The 21,535-nt window shown below is 43.8% G+C and overlaps 1 protein-coding gene across 2 annotated transcripts in view; it reads left to right on the forward strand.

Annotated features, from left to right (window-relative positions):
• VPS13A (vacuolar protein sorting 13 homolog A) overlaps positions 1–21,535 on the forward strand; it is a 313,415-nt gene that overhangs the window by 247,425 nt on the left and 44,455 nt on the right. For both annotated transcript variants that reach the window (XM_060237484.1, XM_060237485.1), the window contains exons 54-60: positions 3,655–3,887; positions 14,495–14,648; positions 16,566–16,712; positions 17,198–17,279; positions 18,225–18,294; positions 19,275–19,383; positions 21,323–21,436. In XM_060237484.1, the coding sequence (XP_060093467.1) occupies positions 3,655–3,887; positions 14,495–14,648; positions 16,566–16,712; positions 17,198–17,279; positions 18,225–18,294; positions 19,275–19,383; positions 21,323–21,436 (909 nt within the window). The remainder of the gene's footprint in view (positions 1–3,654; positions 3,888–14,494; positions 14,649–16,565; positions 16,713–17,197; positions 17,280–18,224; positions 18,295–19,274; positions 19,384–21,322; positions 21,437–21,535) is intronic.

A 21,535-nucleotide genomic window follows, 5' to 3' on the forward strand; every position in this document is an offset into this window, starting at 1 on the left:
TATTTTATTTACATATTAAAAGATTTGTATCTCACTTTTCCATGAATCACAGGGCAGCTTACAGTAGAACAACAACAAAATAAAATTTTCAGTATACATTTCAGTATCCAGCAGGTGCAGAATGCAGCAGCACGATAGCTCACTGAACTGCCTGTATGGGCAGGCAGTTGGCCATTGCTGCGCAGTCTGCACTGGCTACCAGTTGAATACCGATCTGTTTCAGGGTTCTAGTATTGACTTTTAAAGCCTTATGCGACCTGGGACCTACATGCCTATGGGACCGTCTCTCCCCATATGAGCCCTGGAGGCCACTACAATCAGCCAACCAACATCTTCTGACTATCCCTGGCCCAAAGGATGTCCGGCTTGCCTCAACCAGGGCCAGGGCCTTTTCGGCTCTGGCCCCAACCGGGTGGAATCAGCTCCCCAGGGAGATTCGGGCCCTGCTGGATATATTACCATTCTGGAGGGCCTGTAAAACGGAGCTGTTCTGCCAGGCGTTTGGCTGAGGCAGGCGGGCATCCTCATACCATCTAATTGGCCTCCCTGCGTTGACTGCATCCTGTGTCTCAATCTGTGAATGATGTTTATACCACCGACACCGCCTTATTTCATTTTGATTTAATGGTTTTAACTGCTTGATTTTTAACTGTTTTATTGTGTAATTTTAACTGTTTTATTGTGTTGTAATCTGCCCTGAGCCCATTTTGGGAAAGGGCGGAGTATAAATCCGCAAAAATAAATAAATAATAAAATAAATAATTGAGCAAAATTTACCAGCAAAATGCAGCATTAATAGACAGTTGTGTTCTAAGACCTCAGAGATCCTCAACAGAAGTACACAACCAAAATGTGTAGATGCCCAACACCACTGAAGAATGGCATGATGTTAGCACCAAACTGTTTTAAAAATGCGCTAATAATTTTAAATTGTAACCTGTTTTAACTCTTAATGGACTTGTGATTGTTTTTACTGTTGACATATGATGTTGTTAGCTGCCCTGAGCCTGCTTCGGCAGGGAGGGCGGGATATAAATGCGAAAATAAATAAATAAATAAACTCATATAAAACGACTACTGACCTTCCAAAATACTAGGAAGGAAAGGAAAGGTCTCCTGTGCAAGCACTAGTTGTTTCTGACTCTGGGGTGACGTTGTCACAACATTTCATGGCAGACTTTTTACAGGATGGTTTGCCATTGCCTTCCCCAATCTTTTACACTTCCCCCCCAGCAAGCTGAGTACTCATTTTACCAACCTCGGAAGGATGGAAGGCAGAGTCAAACTTGGGCTGGCTACCTGAATCCAGCTTCCGCCGGACTCGAACTCAGGTCGTGAGCAGAGAGTTCAGACCGCAGTACTACAGTACCGCTGCTTTACCACTCTGACAGAGCCTGGACTAATTCCAAAAGCCAATCTCAGTGGGTAGTTGCAGCAGCAGAAAATGATCTTGGGTAGTCAGTAGTGGTATCTGCAATTTGCAGCAAATGAAAAATTGCTGAGCCAAGCAAAACTAATGTATGAGTTCCTTCAAGAATGGGTTTGCGTATGCAGCCAACAAAGCACTTTGAATATAAACATTGGCATCTTGAATTAAGTAATTGATATAGCTTTTTTAATATTAGAGTAATATAGATATAGCAACTGATTCGAGTTAGCAGCTGGACTGCTGAATTCTTGAATTAATGAAACCATATGAGTTTTCTGTGAAGACAACCCATAATGTATCACATTATGGTGATGTAGTTAGAATTAAAGGGACATGAGTCAGTAGAGCCATCAACTTAGTCTAGAAGGGAAGATAGATATTACTACTCAGGTTTGAATCCAGTGGTTGATCCAGTCAGCGGCCATAGTCTGTGAGCCAAGGACCCAGACCTTGAAATCTGCCCGCCAAAATAGCAGAGGCAGAAACACTTAGCCTAGCCAAAAGAAAAGCAGCATAGAACATACTGTATAAGCCCTGCCAAGAGCCAACTAATGCCTCCAGTACTCTGTCTAAGGATAGTGTAGCAGCCTATGGGCCAATGGACAGGAGGAATGAAAGGGACAGCCCTACAAATAAAGTTGGGATTCAAAATTAGACTGTCAATGTGAAACATAACAATCTGACCATAAAAAGAAAAAAAAGTACTAATATCCAGGGAAAAAAAGATCTTCTAGTAAAAGTTAAAAGCCAGTTTACAAACTTGGCATTTCACTGATCCCAAACCAATACAATGATGAATTCTGTGAATTTTCCAAAGAAAATCTTTTAAAGGTCTAGCAATAGTACTATCAGCTCCAGTAATTAATCCAAACTGTTGCAATATATAAAAGCTGAGACAGTATTTTAGTCCTAAATTTAAAATTGCTTCACAGATTAACAGCAGAGAAAAAACAGTCACCAAGGAGCTGGCCACTGAAAGCATAGCAAATAATTTTTTAATTTTCCATGAGAGAGATCCTTGAAAAATAATACCTAGATAATAAAACTGAGACACGTGCTCGGTTGTATGAGTATTCAACTTCTAGGAGAGTTGCTTGGACTGACAAGATCTCAAAAAGATATACTACCAAGCCCTCTCCAGTGCAGTAGTTCATAAATGCTTCTAGCACTCTATGTAGATCCACCAATGATCTGTCTAGGAGGAGAACATAATCTCCATAAAGTAACGATGGGATCTGACTGCTGGATTGATCAGGGGCATGGGAATTCGCTGCTGCTAAGGCCCCTGCAAGGTCATTAATATAGAGATTAAATAGGAAGGAAGCCAACAACAATTCTGCTGTCCATTGCCCCTCAAGACCACAACAAACATGAGCAGTAGGGTAAGGAGAAAGAGATACTGCTGAGATGGTGTGCAGCTGGCAAGACATTTCCACAACTATTTCCCCTCCCTGCTCATATTTCATTGACACACCATGGTTTGTGAATAAGAGTTTACAAGGGTGTTTTCATCAGAAATGTTGGAGAGTATGCAGCAGACAGAGGGAGTGTAGAGATGGCACAGGGAATGAAACATACCAGAACTAGCTATTTGCATAGAGCTGTTTTTTGAAACATTTACAGGTATTAACAAATACAATAGAAGTGCCTACACTGCTTGCTTAGGCTTCATGCAACAACTCTGGTGATTTCCACAGTCCAAACAAGATATTCATTTATTTATTTAAAATAATGCATATCCCACTGAATTTTCAGAGACTGAAGACAGATAACATGCAACAAGTTGCAAGGGCATAAATGCCCACTAATAAAATAAAAGTAACACAGAGATTAAAAATGTAGCCAAATCTGCCTAGGGTGACGTTGCTTTCACAACGTTTTCACAGCAGACTTTTTACAGGGTGGTTTGCCATTGCCTTCCCCAGTCATCTACACTTTCTCCCCAGCACTCATTTTACTGACTTTGGAAGGCTGAGTCAACCGCGAGCCGGCTACCTGAACCCAGCTTCCACTGGGATTGAACTCAGGTCGTGAGGCGAGAGCTCAGACTGCAGTACTGCAGCTTTACCACTCTGCACCACGGGGCTCTAGTAATTCTACCTATACTTATTTGTAAATGTTTTGTTATCATAGAACTTGCTTTAATATAAATGTCAGGCTGTAAGTACGTTTAGGATTTGAAATGGATGGCCTGAAAATGAATGTTTGCTTTATGTCTGTTATAGGACTTGATGACACCTATCCAAGTTGGAAGCAAAGAAATTTATTTGGTTTCATTTTTTGAAGGCTTGCAGCGTATTATCCTATTCACTGAAGATGAAAAGGTTTTCAAACTTACATATGAAAGTGAAAAAGTTGAATTGGCAGAACAAGAAATAATTGTTTCATTACAAGATGTTGGAATTTCTTTAGTAAATAATTATTCAAAGCAAGAAGTAGCTTACATTGGAATCACAAGGTAGGACTGATATGATAAATATATAATGAGATATATCCTAGCATTCAGCTCATAGCAGCAAATTCCACCAGTGCAGTCCAGATCCTGCCAATTCAAGAGGCTCCACTGTCAGCAAAGTTTCTTATTGTATTAGTGAGATATGCCATGCTTAGATATTGAAAGTATTAATCTAACATTTTAAGTTTAGCTACTTAAGTATTCTGTTACGTTTTAAAGAAAATTCTGCTCAGGAGAGAGGTTTATTTCCTGAAATCATCTGCTTGGAAGCATTCACACAATGAGTACATGTCAAAATTAAATATTTTAAAGTCCTATTCTTTTCATGGTGAAATTTCATGTATGAGCTGAATTTTCTCATTGAAATGTCATGAACATGACTTAAAAGTATCAACTATGGTCGGATCGTCCTGAAAGTTCTATTTATTTATTTATGTATTTCTTATTTTGTTAATACAATGTTTACATGATGAGGACTCACAAAGATATGTGGGGGCACCTTGTTACACCCCCCCCCCCACACACACACACTGTTTTCTCTTTCCCTTCCTTGAAAGTTCCCATAGTTTTTTCCTGCTTCCTTCTGTCCTTCCGATCCACCAGTAAATATATCATTATCTGTACCCCTGTCTTCAGCTTTCATTCTTCTCCCATTGGCAGTCTTTCCCTGGGAAAAAAATCTGGTCCATTTGTGGGGTGCTCCTAGGGTAGGCTAAATTGTGTTACACCACTCTCAACTTCCCGGGTCACAGACACGGGAAGCTGAGAGTGGTGGGACGGAGCACCAGTGTGTGCTCTCCAAGCTCTACTTCCCAGCTAAGCTCAGCACTCTTGCAGGGGAGGCAGCCTTGGAGTGCGGCAGAACAGCCCTTCTGCCCCTTTCACCCACCCAGGATCCAGGTGGACGAAAGAGGCAGCACAGCCTTGCTCCCAGCTGCCTCCCCTGCAAGGGGAGGCACCCTTGGAGCAAGGCAGAACAGTTCTACTGCCCCTTTCATCTGCGCGGGACCTGGGCAAGTGAAAGAGGTGACGCGACCTCACTCCGAACCCCATGGGGGGCGCAGACATGGGGGCAGCTTGAGGCAGCAAAAACTCCAGCGCCACCCCTGCATGCCTGACTGCACAGCAGGGAGCCTGAAAGGACTTGTAGAGGGCATTTTATTTCCCCTGTATCCTCTTCCCCACACTGTATTTTTCCTCCTCCCAAAGCAGTTTACATCATTTCCCTGTCCTCCAGTTTACCCTCAGAGCAACCCTGTGAATGGAAGCAAACAGAGTGAAAAATCCTTGAAAAGAAACACTCCCCCAGTCCCTCTGTCCCTGTTCCCCAAAGAAGGATTTGAGAGAGGAAGTGGCAGACAGCCTGACAGTTCCTTGCCCTCCCATAGGGGAGAGGGACGGAAGAAGAGACGCTTTCCTAAACAATTGGCTGGGTTGGTATTTCTTTCTTTGCCTTACATGAGGCTTGGGCAAGTTGGGCTCAGCCCTTCTATCATGACTTCCCTCTCTCATAATTTCCCTCTTAATGTATGTAATGCTGCCACCAGGAATTTAATTCCAAACACTTTATTTAATGGTCCCGACTGAATTGTGTCCAAGTTCTAAGACTTCTTCACTGGACTGTGTGATATTAAGGATCTTATATTTTAAAATCATAGGACACCAGGTTAATATAAAATAAAATAAAACTTTATTTGTACAATAAGCATATTGGTTTCAAAATGGTATCAAGAGCCTGCTTCGGCGGGGAGGACAGGATATAAATAAAATTTATTATTAATTAGGAATAAGGCCTGTTGTAGTGGAAAATACAACGGGCTCTAGATGGGCAAGTACCCCCACACACACACCCTTGTGGTCTTTCCACCCACTCACCCAAGTGAAGGCATTCCTTTCCTCTAACCTTGGGGTCTTCCCACCCACCTAAGTTTTCCATCTCCTTCCCCCTCCCTTCAGCCTCTACCTAGGAAAAGTACAGTCTTGCTCCATAGTGTGGACCAAAGCAGCTCACATCATTCTCCTCTCCCCCTTTTGATCTGCACAGTAAGTGAGGTAGATTGGGCTGAAAGTCTGTGAATGGTCTGAAATCACAGCATAGACCAAAGCAGGAGGGAAGCGACCTCAGCAGGGTATAATGACACAGAGTCCACCCTGCAAAGCAGACATTTTCTCCAGGGGACCTGATCTCTGCCTTCTGGAGAGCAGTTGTAATTCTGAGTGATCTCCAGGCCTCACATGGAAATTGGCAGCAGTGGTTACCTAGGTGGAAATGACTAGTTTGGAGGGTGGAGTATATGGCATTGTACCTGTCTGAGGTCTCACCCCTCCTCAAACCCCACCCTCTCCAGGCTTCAGTCCTTAAATCTCCAGGAATTTCCCACCCTAGAGTTGGGAACCCTTTCTCCTTCCCAGCAGGTATAGCAAGCAGCCAGGCGTAGGGTGGCCAACCTCTTGGTAGAACCCAAAGATCTGGTATTACAACTGAATTTCAGATGACAGATCTCTCTCCCCATCCTGAAGAAAATAACTGCTTTGGAGGGTGGACTGTATGGCAGGGGTATTGAACATGCGACCCGGTGGCCAAATCAGGCCCCCAAGCAACTGGCTGTCATCTGCTTCCTTCTCCCTCACTCTTGCTCCCTTCTGCTTCACAGCTTGCTGTGCCAGGCTTGCTGAATTGCACAGGAGTTACAGAGCAAAACCTCTATTTTTTCCATTGGCTTAGGCTCCTCCCTTGGACAGAGCTTGCTTTGCCAGACAACCTCAATTGCACAGCAGAGGTACTGAGTCAAGCCTCTCTTCCTTCTGTTGGCTGAGCCTCCTCCTGGTCCCCTGGGGAAGGAAGGAAAGAGCCAGAGCTTCCTTTGCTCAGTTCCCTGGATCCCATGGGAGAAATATAAAAAAGCACCTTTAATACCAATGAGTGCTAATATTTCAAGCATGTTTAAGTTTTTTAAAAAATTCTTTAATTGTGTTTATCTGTGTTCTTTATAAAGTTTATATCTCTGCTACGTAATCTTAAATAGGAACAAGCCCAGCCCAACATGGTCTGGCCTAACAAGGTCTCATTTATGTCAGATCCAGCCCTCATAACAAATGAATTTGACATCCTTGCTCTATGGCATTATATTCAGCAGAGGCCTCTCCCCTCTCCAAACTTCTCCCCTCAAACTCCACCACAAAATCTCCAGGAATTTCCCACCAACCTGGAAATGGCAACTCTAGTGAGGACTGGGCCCAATGAATTGTTCCTCAAAGGCCAAAAGAAGCCTAGAATGGGTCTCATCCCCCCACCTTTTAGTGAGAGAACTGACGTTGGTTGCATTTTACCAACAGAAGCAAACTTGATTGCTTAGCAACAGCTACTGTCTAGCAGTTTCCCCAGTGACCCAATTCTCAGCTGTCCTGGGACCCACAGTGGGCAGGGGAGAGGAGTGGAACCAGCCAATGGCATGCAAGTTGTCTTAACTGGTGGTTCACAGGCCAATGGCTGATGTGGTACATACCACAGCCAATGGGAGAGCTGGAAAATGCCCAGGACATTATCTGTCTGTCTATCTGTCCATCCGTCCATCCATCCACACACACATAGGACTTCTTTTGCTCTGGAACACACTGGAGCACTGCTCTGGCTGGCTTGGCCAGGGCTCTGCCTCCGGCAGCCACTCAACTTTCTGACAGGTTCTGTCACTCACAGTGCTATAATGTTTTGACAATATTAGGTTTTGGCTCTCTATCAAGCCCCTGATATGTCCTCTAAAGTATTCTAATTTTCTTCTTTAGAATCTTAATGCCTTTCACAGCACTAGTATAGGATTTTAATCAGAAGACTGCTTCTCAGACTATGTAGATTGCTGACTGACCACAACTGACTGTTAACTGCTGTCATTCTGCTGAAAGTTAACTGCTGACTGACTTCTCTGTCTCTCTCTCTCCACACATACTTCTTAGCTCTGCCCACACTCTCTTAGTCACCAACCAATCACTTCACTCACTCATTCCCCATCTTTCACCCCCTTTTCTCTACTGCAGATTACCAACAGTTAAACAAACACACATATATAAATTCAAATCATTACACCTTCCGTCACGCAACTAGCATGGCCCAGGTTGGGGGTGGGGGGAGCCATCAGAACACTGGAGTAATTTTGGTGATCTTCTTCGTGGCCTCTGTGCTTCACACTCATGGGATAGAGCACCTGCGCCGATCCCCGAATTGGTACCTAAAAAACGCGGGATTTTTTCGCGCTCAGCACCAATGGGCATGCGCAGGCGTCCAGGTGCGCATTCTCGCTGGCGCCAGCACGAGGATCCCGCCAGTTCCTTTCTGACCGCTGTGCTGAGAGGTTCTCCTTTCGTGTCCCCAGTCAGTAAAGTAATCTTGGATTGCTTTTTTGCCTTTGTATATAGTCCGTTTGTTATTTTCCTTAGTGTAGTTAGTTAGTTGTTAGATAGTTGGTTTGTGTTGTTTTTTAAAAAAAGAGTTTGTTGGACTTGCCCTTCGAGGCTCGGTTTTCCCCCCTCAGAAACTTTCCTGGGCGGGGTTTTTTCCTGGGCGTCTATGGAAAGATGTTGGGTTTTTTTAAAGAGGTGCTGCTCCTGTGGGAAGAAGATTGCCCCCCCCCCCCCCCGCCGACGGCCATTCCCTCTGTCTCCGCAGTTTGGGCGAGGGACATCGAGTCGATTCTTACGCTCACTGTCGGAGCTTCTCAAAACAAACTCGCAAGAATCAAGCGGCAAGGCTTTCAGCAGCTTTGATCGAATTGGCACTTCGTCCTCAAAAGATGGAATTGGGCCCGTCTGTACCGATGGGTGAGGCCGCGGCCCCAACGGTCACATCAGCTGAGACTTCGCCGATCAGGACCAAGATGCTGGTCGAGCGCAGGCGTTCCACGAAACAGCCTTCTGAAGGGTCAGTGGATACCCCAGCTAAGAGGCATTGTGATGATTCGGGGACCCGATCATCCGCACCGAAGAAGGTGAAATCGAAGGTGAAGCGGAAGAAGAAACCATCCCGCACCCCTTCGCCTTTGTATGATGCTTCGACATCAGCAGCTGCACCGAGGAAGATCTTGGCATCCCCGCATCGTAGCCCTTCGGTGTAGAGAGGCAGTGCTTCGCAGCTGCACCTATCAGCATCGGAGAACGAGATCGACCTGACTCAGCGCTCCCACTCTTCAGGGTCCAGGCGTCACAGTGAGACTGACTCGGTCTTGGAGGTAGAGGTGTCGGCGCCAATGGAGCCTTCAGCACCGATGGATCAGGCAAGAGGCCGGAGAGAGCTGGAGCCAACTTCAATAGTTTGTCACTTCCCACCGCTTCCATCATGGGAGCAGCGCCAGTGGCCTCCTTACCCTTATCCTTACCCACCATACCAATGGTACCCTCCTCGCGAGTTCGGTGACTGGGACCAACAATCCGAGGCATCCCACATGTCCAGGCTGTCTCAACATTCTAGACAGCATCCTTCGGCATTCATCGCTGTCCCGCCTAACAGACGTGGAGGAAGTCCAACCTCGGTCGTCGGGGTCGATCTGGTCGCCCATCAGAAAGTCTACTCCAGTGCTCTCAGAACAATCTCTGTACAGAGAGTCTTCATCGTCGGACTCCGAGTTCGGTACTGATGATCCAGACCAGGCCTTGGAACCTTCCCCGGTGTCTCATACAGCTGAAGATCTTCCCATCTCACTGTCGGAGGATCTGAAGTCATATGGGGACCTGGTGAAGAGGATGGCACTCTCCCTCTCGCTTCCTGTGTCACAGCCGCAACCCGTTGTAGACGATAACATGTTCGACATTATGCAATGGGATATGCCTACAGCGGTTGCCCTGCCGGTGACGGTCATCCTACAGGCGGTGAAGGAGGCCTGGGCGAAGCCTGCTTCTACGCCAGTGTCATCAATGAGGTTGGACCATATGTACCGTGTCCAAGAGTCCGGGGCTGAGTTCCTCTTCACACACCCGAAGCCAAATTTGGTGGTTGTTTCCTCCTCATCCTAGGCCCGCAAAACGCACTCCTCTCCCCCAGACAAGGAAGGGAAGAAGTTGGATAACGTCGGGAGGAAGTTCTATTCTGCTGGGGCATTTGGAGTAAAGGTATCTAACTATGCTGTGTGCATGGCTAGAAACGAATACTCAGTATGGGAACAACTAACCCCACTTCTGTCTTCCCTGAGTGAGGAGAAGAGGTCGGCTGCAAAGAAGTTGCAGAAGGAAGGCTGTGCTGTAGCCAAACAACAACTGGCCATAGCAAAGCACATGGTCGACGTCTCGGCAAGGACCATCACTTCTGCCGTCTGCCTCCGCCGCCACTCCTGGCTCAGATCCACGGCTCTCCAGCAGGACACCAGAGCCTTCGTCGAGGATGTGCCCTTCAAGGGCGAAGGCCTCTTCAGCTCCACCACCGACAATGCACTCCAGGAAATGGACAAAAGTATAAAAACTTCCAGGAACCTGGGCGTACCGGCATCTTTCAGAGCTGCGAAACAGAAACAATGGCACAAGCCTTGGGCAAAGAAGCCGTACCAAAAGTTCTCCCCGGAACAGCAGTGGAGACGTCACTCTGCTCAAGCTGAAAGTAGGTCTCCATACAGGGGGAACAACAGAAACCGTTATGTTTCACAGACCACCGGCAAGTCCAAGGGCACTCGCCCTCAAAAGAAGGGACTTTGACTTTCTGGCAACACGTGTCACTGTCCCCTCTTCCACTTCGTCTATCTACCTCCGCCCATTCCTGTCGGCCTGGGAGTCCATCGCTATGGACAGATGGGCGCTTTCCATCATAGCAGAAGGCTACAAAATAGACTTTGCTCAGATTCCGAACCAATCCGTGGTAATTACCACTCCCCCTTCCCCATCTCTGCTGGCGGAGGTGAGCAACCTCTTACAGAAACACGCCATAGAGAGGGTCTCGACGGAGGCCAGGAGGGGAGGTTTCTACTCTCGTTACTTCCTGGTTTCCAAGCGGGATGGGGGTTTAAGACCAATCAAGGATCTTCGGAATTGAACAGATTCATTTTGTACCAGAAGTTCAGAATGTCCACTCTGCAAACAATTTTGCCCCTCATCAACCAAGGGGATTGGATGGAACGCTGGACCTCAAGGATGCATACTTCCACGTCAGCATCCATCCTGCGTTCAGACGTTTCCTTCGGTTTGCAGTAGGTTCTCAGCACTTCCAGTTCAAAGCCCTTCCGTTCGGCCTGTCTACTGCACCTCGAGTGTTCACGAAGATGATGAGCATTGTGGCTGCCCACCTCCGGCTTCAAGGGATAGTCTTCTTTCCATACATCGACGACTGGCTCCTTGTGGCGTAGTCAAAAGAGAGTTTGTCATCCCACATTGCCGTCACTCTTCGTCTTCTCGACACCTTTGGTCTGCAGGTCAATTTGGAGAAATCACACCTTACTCCATCAAGGACAGTTCAGTTCATAGGGGCTTTGCTGGATACGAACCTGCATCGCACATTTCTGCCTCAGGAGAGAGCGATGGACATTATCAACCTTGTCAAACTTCTGCAGAGTCAAAAGCGGGGTACGGCGCAACAGCTGCAGCGGATGCTGGGGCTGATGGCGGTGACTACAAGCGTGCTGCTCTTTGCGAAGCTGAGAATGAGAGGCCTACAGTTTTGGTTTCTTCGTCAGTTTTGCCCATTGCGGGACTCACCTCGAAAGAGGTTTGTAATTCCACCTGTGCCACTGCAAGCACTGCAGTGGTGGAAGTCAAAGGGCAACATTTGTCAGGGAGCTCCCTTCCATCTAATGCACCAACTGTGACTATCACAACAGATGCGTCGTCGTGGGGTTGGGGGGCCCACATGGACAATCTGTGTGTGGGGGATCCTTGGCCTTTGAAATTGACTCACTGCCACATAAATTACTTGGAACTACTGGCACTTCATTTTGCTCTTCGGTCTTTCCGCCCCATGGTGGCGGGGAAGATTGTTGCTCTGCTAACGAACAATACCACTGCCCTGTGTTACAACAGGCAGGGAGGGACAGTCTCTCGATGGTTATGTGCGCTGCGCTGGATCTGTGGCTGGAGTGCCTGGAGCACGACATCTTTGTGAAGCTAGCGCATCTTCCAGGGTTGCTCAACCTGCAAGCAGACTCCCTCAGCAGGGGTGCAGCTTCCCCACACGAGTGGGAGTTACAGTGGCACTTCCTCCAACCCGTGTTTCAGCTCTGGGGGTATCCCCAGGTGGATGTCTTTGCCACAGTCAAAAACCGGAAGTGTCCTCTGTTTTGCTCCAGAGGTGGCTCAGATCCAGAGTCGTTGGGAGATGGTCTGCTGTTCCCGTGGGAAGGTTGGTTCCTTTATATGTTCCCACCTCTGCCACTACTGACGAGGGTGGTCAACAAGATTACGAGAGAGAGGCCATGCTGTATCCTGGTGACTCCCTGATGGCCTTGCCAGAACTGGTTCCCAATCCTTCTCCAACTGGCGAGGGGGGTCTTCTACCAGTTTCTGGCAGAACCGGATTTTCTGTCAGGTCAGGATGGTTATGTTCTCCATCACAACGTGCCCCACCTGAAGCTGACAGCGTGGTTCATCGACCCTGTGGGTTCTCTAGCAGAGTCCAACATGTTTTCTTGAACACAGGAAACTTTCTACTCGCTCTTCCTATGATAGGAAGTGGCGGAGGTTTCTGCAGTTCCTAGTTGATCCCTCAGTCTCCCCCCAAAGGGTGGGATTGTCGGTAATTTTTGAGTTTTTGTTATCTCTGGTGGATGCTGGCCTTGTTTTTTCTTCCATCAAGGTTTATTTGGCAGCAATATCTGCGTTCCATGAACCAGTTGAGGGGCACTCTGTTTTTGCACACCCTCATTCTAAGGTTTTTGAAGGGTTTGCTTAGGCTTCATCCTCTATCGAGATCACCCCCACAGTTGTGGGATTTGACTTTAGTGTTGGACAGGCTGACTCGACATCCTTTTGAGCCGTTGGGCACATGTTCGTTACAGATTCTATCTTGGAAGACTGCTTTTTTGGTAGCCATCACATCAGCACACCGTGCAGGGGAGCTCACAGCTATGCGTTGTGACTACCCATATCTAGTTTTTCAGGAGGGTGGAGTGTCGTTAGCTCCTGATATTTCTTTTCTCCCCAAGGTGGTCTCTCAGTTCCACCTCAACTTAGAAGTTTGGTTGCCCATTTTTCATCTTACTCCTTTCTCGAATGAGGAACGTAGGTTGTATGCTCTATATGTGAAGCGTGCTTTATTGTTTTATTTAAGTCGTTCCAAGAGTTTTCGTAACGACCAGCAGCTTTTTGTTTCTTATGCTGCTCCTAAGTTAAGTTCCAGGATCTCGTCTCAGCGGCTTTCGAAATGGCTCACTGAGACTATTAAACTGTGTTATTTGTTGGCTAAGAAGCCATTACCTGGGCCTATTCGTGAACACTCTACAAGAGCGATGGCGACGTTGGTGGCATTCCTGAAAGGCGTTTCCCTGACGGATGTTTGCAAGGCTGCCACCTGGTCCTCTCCGCATGCCTTTATGAAGCGCTATGTGCTGGACGTGCATGCTCAACAGAGGACTCGTCTGGGAGCTGCGGTGCTGCAATCTGCTTCTTCTGGTTGACCGTCTTCCCGCCTCCAGGTATGTCTTGCTTGCTAATCTCCCATGAGTGTGAAGCACAGAGACCACGAAGAAGATAGACAGGTTGCTTACCTGTAACTGTAGATCTTCGAGTGGTCATCTGTGCATTCACACTACCCACCCTCTTTCCCCACTGCTGATGGTCTCCCTCCAGTAGGGGCTTCCTGCCGTCAGGAAGGAACTGGCGGGATCCTCGTGCTGGCGCCGGCGAGCATGTGCACTGGGATGCCTGCGCATGCCCGTTGGTGCCGAGCGTGAGAAAATCCCGGGCTTTTTAGGTACCGATTCGGGGATTGGCGCAGGCGCTCTATCCCATGAGTGTGAATGCACAGATGACAACTCGAAGATCTACAGTTACAGGTAAGCAACCTGTCTATCTAATGGCCAATCCATGCCTTTGTGTGAAAAAAATTAGGCTGAGAATGTAGAACTGGCCCATGGTAACCTAATGACTTTCTATGATAGAATGGCAATTCAAGATCCTTGTCTGAAATTTTAACTGTTGTATCACACTGGCTTTTACAAGGTGGTTGCTGTTGAATGGTAGCAAAACAGCCAGGCTTGTGTGAGTCATGGAAGTTGGGTGGTAGCATGTCATCTAATAAGCCATCCCTCAAAAGAACTGAGAGATCGTCAGATTTGGCTGGGTTAAGAATTAGATATATTGGTGGTGGTAATCTAAATAAAATACTAAAGCCTCAATTGAAAGCAGGCATATCTATGAGCTAAGCCATTAATCTTAGTAGAATGAATATTGTCCAATAGTATTCTGTCCTTCCAAAAAACCTTAATGGAGGTTAGAGACTTGTACTTTGAGAATGTAAAAACCTTTCAGTTGATAGCAAAATATTAACTTTAAAAGTGAAAATGTACCTCAAGGATAGCAGAAACGTACTAGTTTGACATGTTCATTCTGAGAACCATTGAACAGAATTTATTGTAATTTGGTAAACACAATAAAATGAAGTTTCCTCTAGGATTCTATTCTATTAATTCTTTATTTTTGTTTGCAAGTTCTGATGTAATTTGGGAGACAAAACCCAAGAAAAAGTCAAGATGGAAGCCTCTGAGTGTGAAGCAGACAGACAAGCTGGAGAAAGAATTTAATGACTACTGTGGCCACTCACCAACAGAAAATAAAATAATAGAGCTGGATAATAATGTTCCGGTAAGTCCAAGAAAGCATTTTTCAAAATTAAATTGTAACATATGCCTTAATTTTACAGGTTAATCTCTTTTACTGGAGAACTGCAGATAATGTTTTTACTATCATCTGTCTTTTTCTTGCACTCATCCCTGTTCTCTGCTATCTCTTCTTCCTTGTACCACAACAAATGATTACAGCCCAAGCCAGTTAATGATAAGAAGTAAGCCAGTTTGGTATAGTGGTTAAGTGCGTGGACTCTTATCTGGGAGAACCGGGTTTGATTCCCCACTTCTCCACTTGCACCTGCTGGAGTGGCCTTGGGTTAGCCATAGCTTTTGCAGAGGTTGTCCTTGAAGGGGCAGCTGCTCTCTCAGCCCCACCCACCTCACAGGGTGTCTGTTGTGGGGGGAGAAGATAAAGGAGATTATAAACTGCTCTGAGTCTCTGATTCAGAGAGAAGGGCGGGGTATAAATCTGCATTTCTTCTTCCATTGTAACCTTGGCTGTTCCACTCTCTGGGTAGGAAAAAGACAAGCCATGCTATAGAACAAAGCAGGAGTCAAGTTTCACCTTTCAGACCAACAAAGTTTTATTCAGAACGTAAGCTTTCATGCACTAGAAGCACTCTTCATCAGACAGTCAGGTGGAATGGCAAGTAGTCCTAAATACAGAGAAAGTGGGCAGTGAATTAGTATGTAAAATCACAGAAATGTTTTTAGCAGATTAAAAGAATCACAAGTTGAGGTCTGGTGATTGTTTGTGTTGACTGGACTGCAACAAGAAGAAGGCAGTATAAGTCAGAATAGCAGATTGAGGTCCATGTCACCAGGTGAGAAGTGCAATAAATAAGAGTCCGTTGCAATTCTAGCCCCAGGTCAAAATGAGGGCACCGGTCTCTCAGAGGCCCAATCCAAACATGTAACACACATATAAACATCATTCTAATTTGCCATTAGAAAAAAAAGAATACATTAAAATATAGTGGAAGATGGGTTAGTATATGTAACAAGATAAACAGCCAGTATCTCTTATTTGAGTATGTCAATACAAAAAAGCATTATTCTGATACACTATTCTAAAAGAGAAATACATTGGAATACTATGGAAATATAGCTATACCGCAGAGTCACCCCAGAGTCCGAAATGACTGGTGCTTGCACATGGGACTACCTTTACCTTTTTATAGCTGTACTTGGTACAAGTGGGTTTAGTATAAGTAATGAGATAAAAAACCAATATCTCTGTTCAGTCTTGGGAGTGTTGGTTCCAAGTTTCATAATAAGTTGTAATTCAGCAATTTCTCTCGCCATTCTGTTCTTGAAGTTCCTTTGCAGCAAAATAGCAGCTTTGAGGTCACCCACTGAATGTTCTGGAAGGTTAAAATGTTCTCTTATAGGTTTTTCAGTTTTGTGATTTCTGATGTCAGATTTGCATCCATTTATCCTTTGGTGGAGAGTATTTCCTGTTCACCCTGTGTAGAGAACTGAAGGGCATTGTTGGCATTTAATGGCATATATAATGTTGGAAGATGAACAAGTGAATGAGCCTGAGATGGCATAGTTAATGCTGTTAGATCCTGTGATTGTGTTGTCTGGGTGTATGTGGCAATACAAAAAAGGTGCAGCGTGTAGTTATCAGTTTATGCTTGCAAGTTTTTGTAAAATTGATTATTTACTATATAATCATTTAAATCACTGGTTGCACAATAAGCTGATATTCTTAACAATGAAGCTTTTTAAAGCTGTGGGTATGAGCTGGCTAAATTTACACAGTCTTAAGACAAATTGATTTCAAGTGGAAAGTTAAGTACAAGCTTAAATGTCTCCTATTGAAATCAAAGGGACTTTGTGGTGTTTGTATTTGGCTGAATTGTTCCCTGTGTTTTATTTGAAATATTTTTCAGCATTAAGATGAGGACCTTTCTTTTTAATATGTCAGGTCTGTTTGACTCCTACTGGTAGTAACATGAAAATACTCCAGCCAAATGAAATCCCTCTGAGAAGAAGCTTTTTACCAGCATTGAAAGTCCAGTACAGTACATCTGAACATCAGTCATCCTTCAGAGTCCAGATATATAGGATTCAGGTATGTTTGAGAAGTTACCAACAATGAGTGTTCAAAAATCTTTGGGATGACACCAGATCAAAACAAGAAATATAATGAAGTTCAGCCTTTTCTTTTTCCTGTGCATTTTATTTAATCTTTAAACTATAATTTTGAATTTTACTTGACAATATAATGCTTCAGTAATTGCATCTCTTTGAAGCATTTTTAAAATCATGATCTTATTATCAAATGATAAAAACAATAAATTATATAAGTATTATAAACATCAGAGGCTGGCATAATGAATGTTAAATTAATTTAAAAAATCAGACCCAAAGTTCAGTATGTAGTTTTTATTAAACAGAAAAGCTAATAGGAACAGAAACGTTTAGGAGCTTTAGAAGTTATAATTTGTGAAGCAGCAATACCTGTAATTTAGGAAATTTTGTGAAATCTTTAATACAAAAGCATTTGCAAATGAACATCTAACATGCACCATATTGTACTATTATTACCCCTATCAGATACAAAACCAGATTCCCGGAGCCATATTTCCCTTTGTGTTTTATCCTATTAAACCTCCCAAGTCCGTCACTTTGGATTCAGGTTTGTTAATTACATTTAATGCATTATGTTTTCTATGCATTTTTAATAATTTAGACAAAACAAAATAAAGATTGTCCATTTAAATAATAATTTGTAATTAGATTAGGAAGGAAATTAGATTTAGTCAGTAGGTTTGGATCTTGATTCCCAAATGTTCTGGAATTTGGCATGTCTGAAAATAATTGGACAAACAGATGATTTTTTTTTTTGTTTCACTTGAATAAATGGTTTGTCCAAGCATTACTAGTTGAATATCAGCCTCCTCCTGAAGTGTAGCAATCTGCAGTCTTCCTCATCTGTGAATGTTGACTGGTACGTCTTCTGCCTTTTTGTCTTTTCTCGAAAGCTGGCCTAATTAAAAAGACCCAAACTGTCCTCTTGCTTGTTAGGCACAGTGCACATCTGTAGATAGTTGTAAGTTTTTAAAGTAAGAGCCCAAACTGAGTTGGGAGCAACAAGGAGTTCAGTATTTCAAGCTAGTGTCTTTAGGGAAGCTTGACTGATCCAGCTGAAGTTGAGACCAATGGTTTTCAAGAGGAAAGTTAAGCACAAGCGTAAACATATCCTGTTGAAATCAAAGGGCTTAATGGTGTTTATGCTTGATTGAATTGTTCTGTGTTTTATCTGAAATATTTTTGGCAGAATAGAATTGGAATCTGAAACTAATTTATCTATTGAACAGATAGCACCTGTAACTTATTTGACTGTCCAATCACTGCACATCTGCTAAATTCCGTTTTGAAGGTATATTTTGATGTGCATTTGACATTTTAGTTGTTAGCTTCATTTCCTTCCATATGCCTCTATCCCCTTGGACCTTTGGTTTGTCAGACCTTTCCATTATATCCTTTGCAAATGATTATGGTTTTGTATACTGTAACTTATGTTTCAAGAGAAGTTATATCCTACATTTGTGTTAATCCTGTTTGTCTGGAATTTATATAGAGCCCAAGCCATTTACTGATGTCAGTATTGTTATGAGAACTGCAGGACATTCTCAGATATCTCGTATAAAGTAGGTACATAGTCTTTTATATTATTGCATTACCTTTAAAAGGATCCAATCCTAAATTTGCTCACTTGAAAGTAAAGCATATTGAAATTTGTGGTACTTTTCTTTAAAGTGGTTAAGATGTTGCTGTAAATAATGGGAAGTCAAATGGCTGCTTGCAATATTTGATTTTTAAGGGAAGTTAGTTGCATCCAAATGTGATACTTGGCTTGTGTTGTACTTCCAAGCTGTGTACTTTGACTGATTATTCTCTGATACTGCTACAAGCATGTTTCATTGTTGAAGCAGATGTATATCTAATAATGAAGTGACTTTTGCATGCAGTTTGGGAAGCTGCAGTAACAGAATCATTTGCCAAAGAATTACTCTTTGAGCAGAGTAATGCATTTTAGGACTCCCCCCCATAAAGCCAAATAACTGAAAAGGGAATTTTATTATGGTGTCAAAAATTATGTTGCCTTTGTAATGAGAAGAAGACAAAACTCTGGGGCTGATCTAGTCCTTCCTTTACAGCAAGTTCTGCTACAAAGAATTTTCTAATGTCAGCAAAAGCTATTGCAGCAAGATTAAATTGCCCATTTTGGATGAGTAAATTGGAGCACTGTTCCTTTCTCAGAATGCCTTGATTTCTTTAACCTATATCCTATGTTGACTACACAGGCATGTCTTAAACGGTTGCTAATCTCCAGGTGATAGCTGGAAATCTCCTGGGATTACAATTGATCTCCAGGTGATGGAGGCCTGTTCATCTTGGGAAAAATGGAAGGTGGACTCTATGGCATTATACCCCTCTCCAAATGTCTCCGTCCTCTGGCTATACCCCCAAAAATCTCCAGGTGGTTCCTAACAGAACTGGCAACCCTAATCCTAGTTGTAATCAGAAAGGAAGTTTATTAATGGCATGCCTACATTTTATGTATTTTACTATTTTGACTTATTAAAAATAGATTTCTCCAGCATCACAGTTTCATATTCTTTTGCAGGTATTTTAAGGTCCTGATTCAAGAGATGGATCTCAGATTGGATCTTGGGTTTCTTTATGCACTGGCTGATTTCTTTACATTTTCTGATGAAGTACCCAAAGACCAAGAGGTGCGAACTCGATACCTGAAACATTTTCAAAAGTGTAAAAATACCTTTGTTATATTTCTTTAAGCATTATATTAAGTATTGAGTAGCAGGGGATGGTCAAATTAAAGTGTGGAATAGTTACTCTGGAATACATAAAAGAGGTCTGTGAAAATTGTTTAATTTTGTTAAATAAAAACCAGGACATAACAAGAAGATTTTGGATTTATATCCAGCCCTATACTCTGAGGGCATTTTCGCACTGACCTTAATCGGCAGCGACGTCCCTCTTCACCGCGCAGGATCTGCACGGATTTCGCACCAATTGCTGCGGAGCACCCGGAAGAGCCGCAAAGTCCCGCGGCTTTTGCGGCGCAAATGGAAACTGGTTTTTGGCGGTTTCCATTTGCGCCGCAAAAGCCGCGGGACTTTGCGGTTCTTCCAGGTGCTCCGCAGCAATTGGTGCGAAATCCGTGCAGATCCTGCGCGGTGAAGAGGGACGTCGCTGCCGATTAAGGTCAGTGCGAAAATGCCCTGAATCTCAAAGTCTCAGAGCGGTCGCAATCTCCTCTACCTTCCCCCCCCCCACAACAAACACCCTGTGAAGTAGGTGGGGCTGAGAGTGCTTTTATAGCAGCTGTCCTTTCAAGGACAGCTTCTATGAAAGCTATGGCTGACCCAAGGCCATCTCAGCAGGTTCAAGTGGAGGAGTGGGGAATCAAACCCGGTTCTCCCAGATAAGAGTCCGTATACTTATCCACTACACCAAACTGGCTCTCTTATCCACTACACCAAACTGGCCTTCACATCATGCTTACAGTACAATGCATTGCTTATAATTTAGTTACCAATCCTAGAGAGAAAGAGCTGCAAAATTCTGTCCTTTAATTTTTTAGAGAAAAATAAAAGTTGAAATTAGAAAACTAATTTTGTAGTAAAGAAAAGCAAGTTTGTTATTTCTACAAAAACAGTCCCATGAAGTCCCTGCCTGTAATACACTTCCTTTCCACCCCAAGATTGCTTCATTTTCCTTATTTGAATGTTTCCTCTTTGGTTGCCAAACTCCACATGGAGTAGGGTTGCCAAGCCCTTGAAATGAGCGGGGTTTTTCCTGTCCTGGAGGTTCCCAACCTGCCACCCCACATTGGGCCGGTGAGGGGAATCTCCCCCGATGTTGCCAGCGCAATGATATCACCCAGAAGTGATGTCATCATGCTGGCGACACCGTGCGCCAGCTGCTCTAGGCATTTCCAGGAAAACTATATGGTTTCCCCGGATGCTCTAGCACTTTCGGAAGGGGAACTCTATGGTACAATGGGTACCATAGAGTTTTTCCCTCCCAAAATTGCTAGAGTGTCCAGGGAAACCATAGAGTTTTCCCGGAAATGCCTAGAGTGGCCAGCACACAGCTTCTCTGGCATGATGATGTCACTTCCGGGTGATGTCATTGTGTTGCACATGCTTAAAAAGTTCCCTGCTGGAGACCACGGGGGACTTGGCAAACCTAACGTGGAGCCTGCAGTTCTTCAATTAATCTCCAGGCACATTACAGCAAATTAATTGTTGCCAACATAATTCACAATTAAATCAAAGAATAGCCTTGAAATACATTCCATATGAATGCATTGTACATAAGAGTTGGTTATCTAATGAACTAGATTCTTAACGTTTCCTGCTTTATATTTTGAGTTAGTAAACATATTAAAACTATTTCATTAATTATAAAACAAAGGATTTTTTTTAGAAAAATGAGGGGGGAAACCACTCATCAAGGGAGTTTTTACAAATGTGTTCAGTTTTTTTTTCTGGGCCTTCACATTTCTAATCAGGATAGAACAGCCTTTAAATTAAGTGTAATGCAGTATAAATGAGATGGAGCTTTGGTGGCCACAGATTACATTAGCTTGGACTCCATTACTATGTAATTTTAACTGTTTCGAATTTAATATTAAAATATTCACAGATAGAACTCTTCAAAAAAGATTTGGAAGCTGTTCAGGAAGAATTGAAGCATATATCGTCAACTGATACATCGCAAATCAGCTTGTATGAATATTTTCATATTTCTCCAATCAAGGTATGTTCATGTTATAATGTTATATTTGGATATTGAAGAATACAGACAAGAACAAGCTTGAATTTTAGTAATTTTATGTTGGATAGCTGTATGTGAGTG

This window comes from Heteronotia binoei, chromosome 4 (assembly GCF_032191835.1).
Source record: "Heteronotia binoei isolate CCM8104 ecotype False Entrance Well chromosome 4, APGP_CSIRO_Hbin_v1, whole genome shotgun sequence".
In the NCBI taxonomy this organism is placed as follows: domain Eukaryota; kingdom Metazoa; phylum Chordata; class Lepidosauria; order Squamata; family Gekkonidae; genus Heteronotia; species Heteronotia binoei.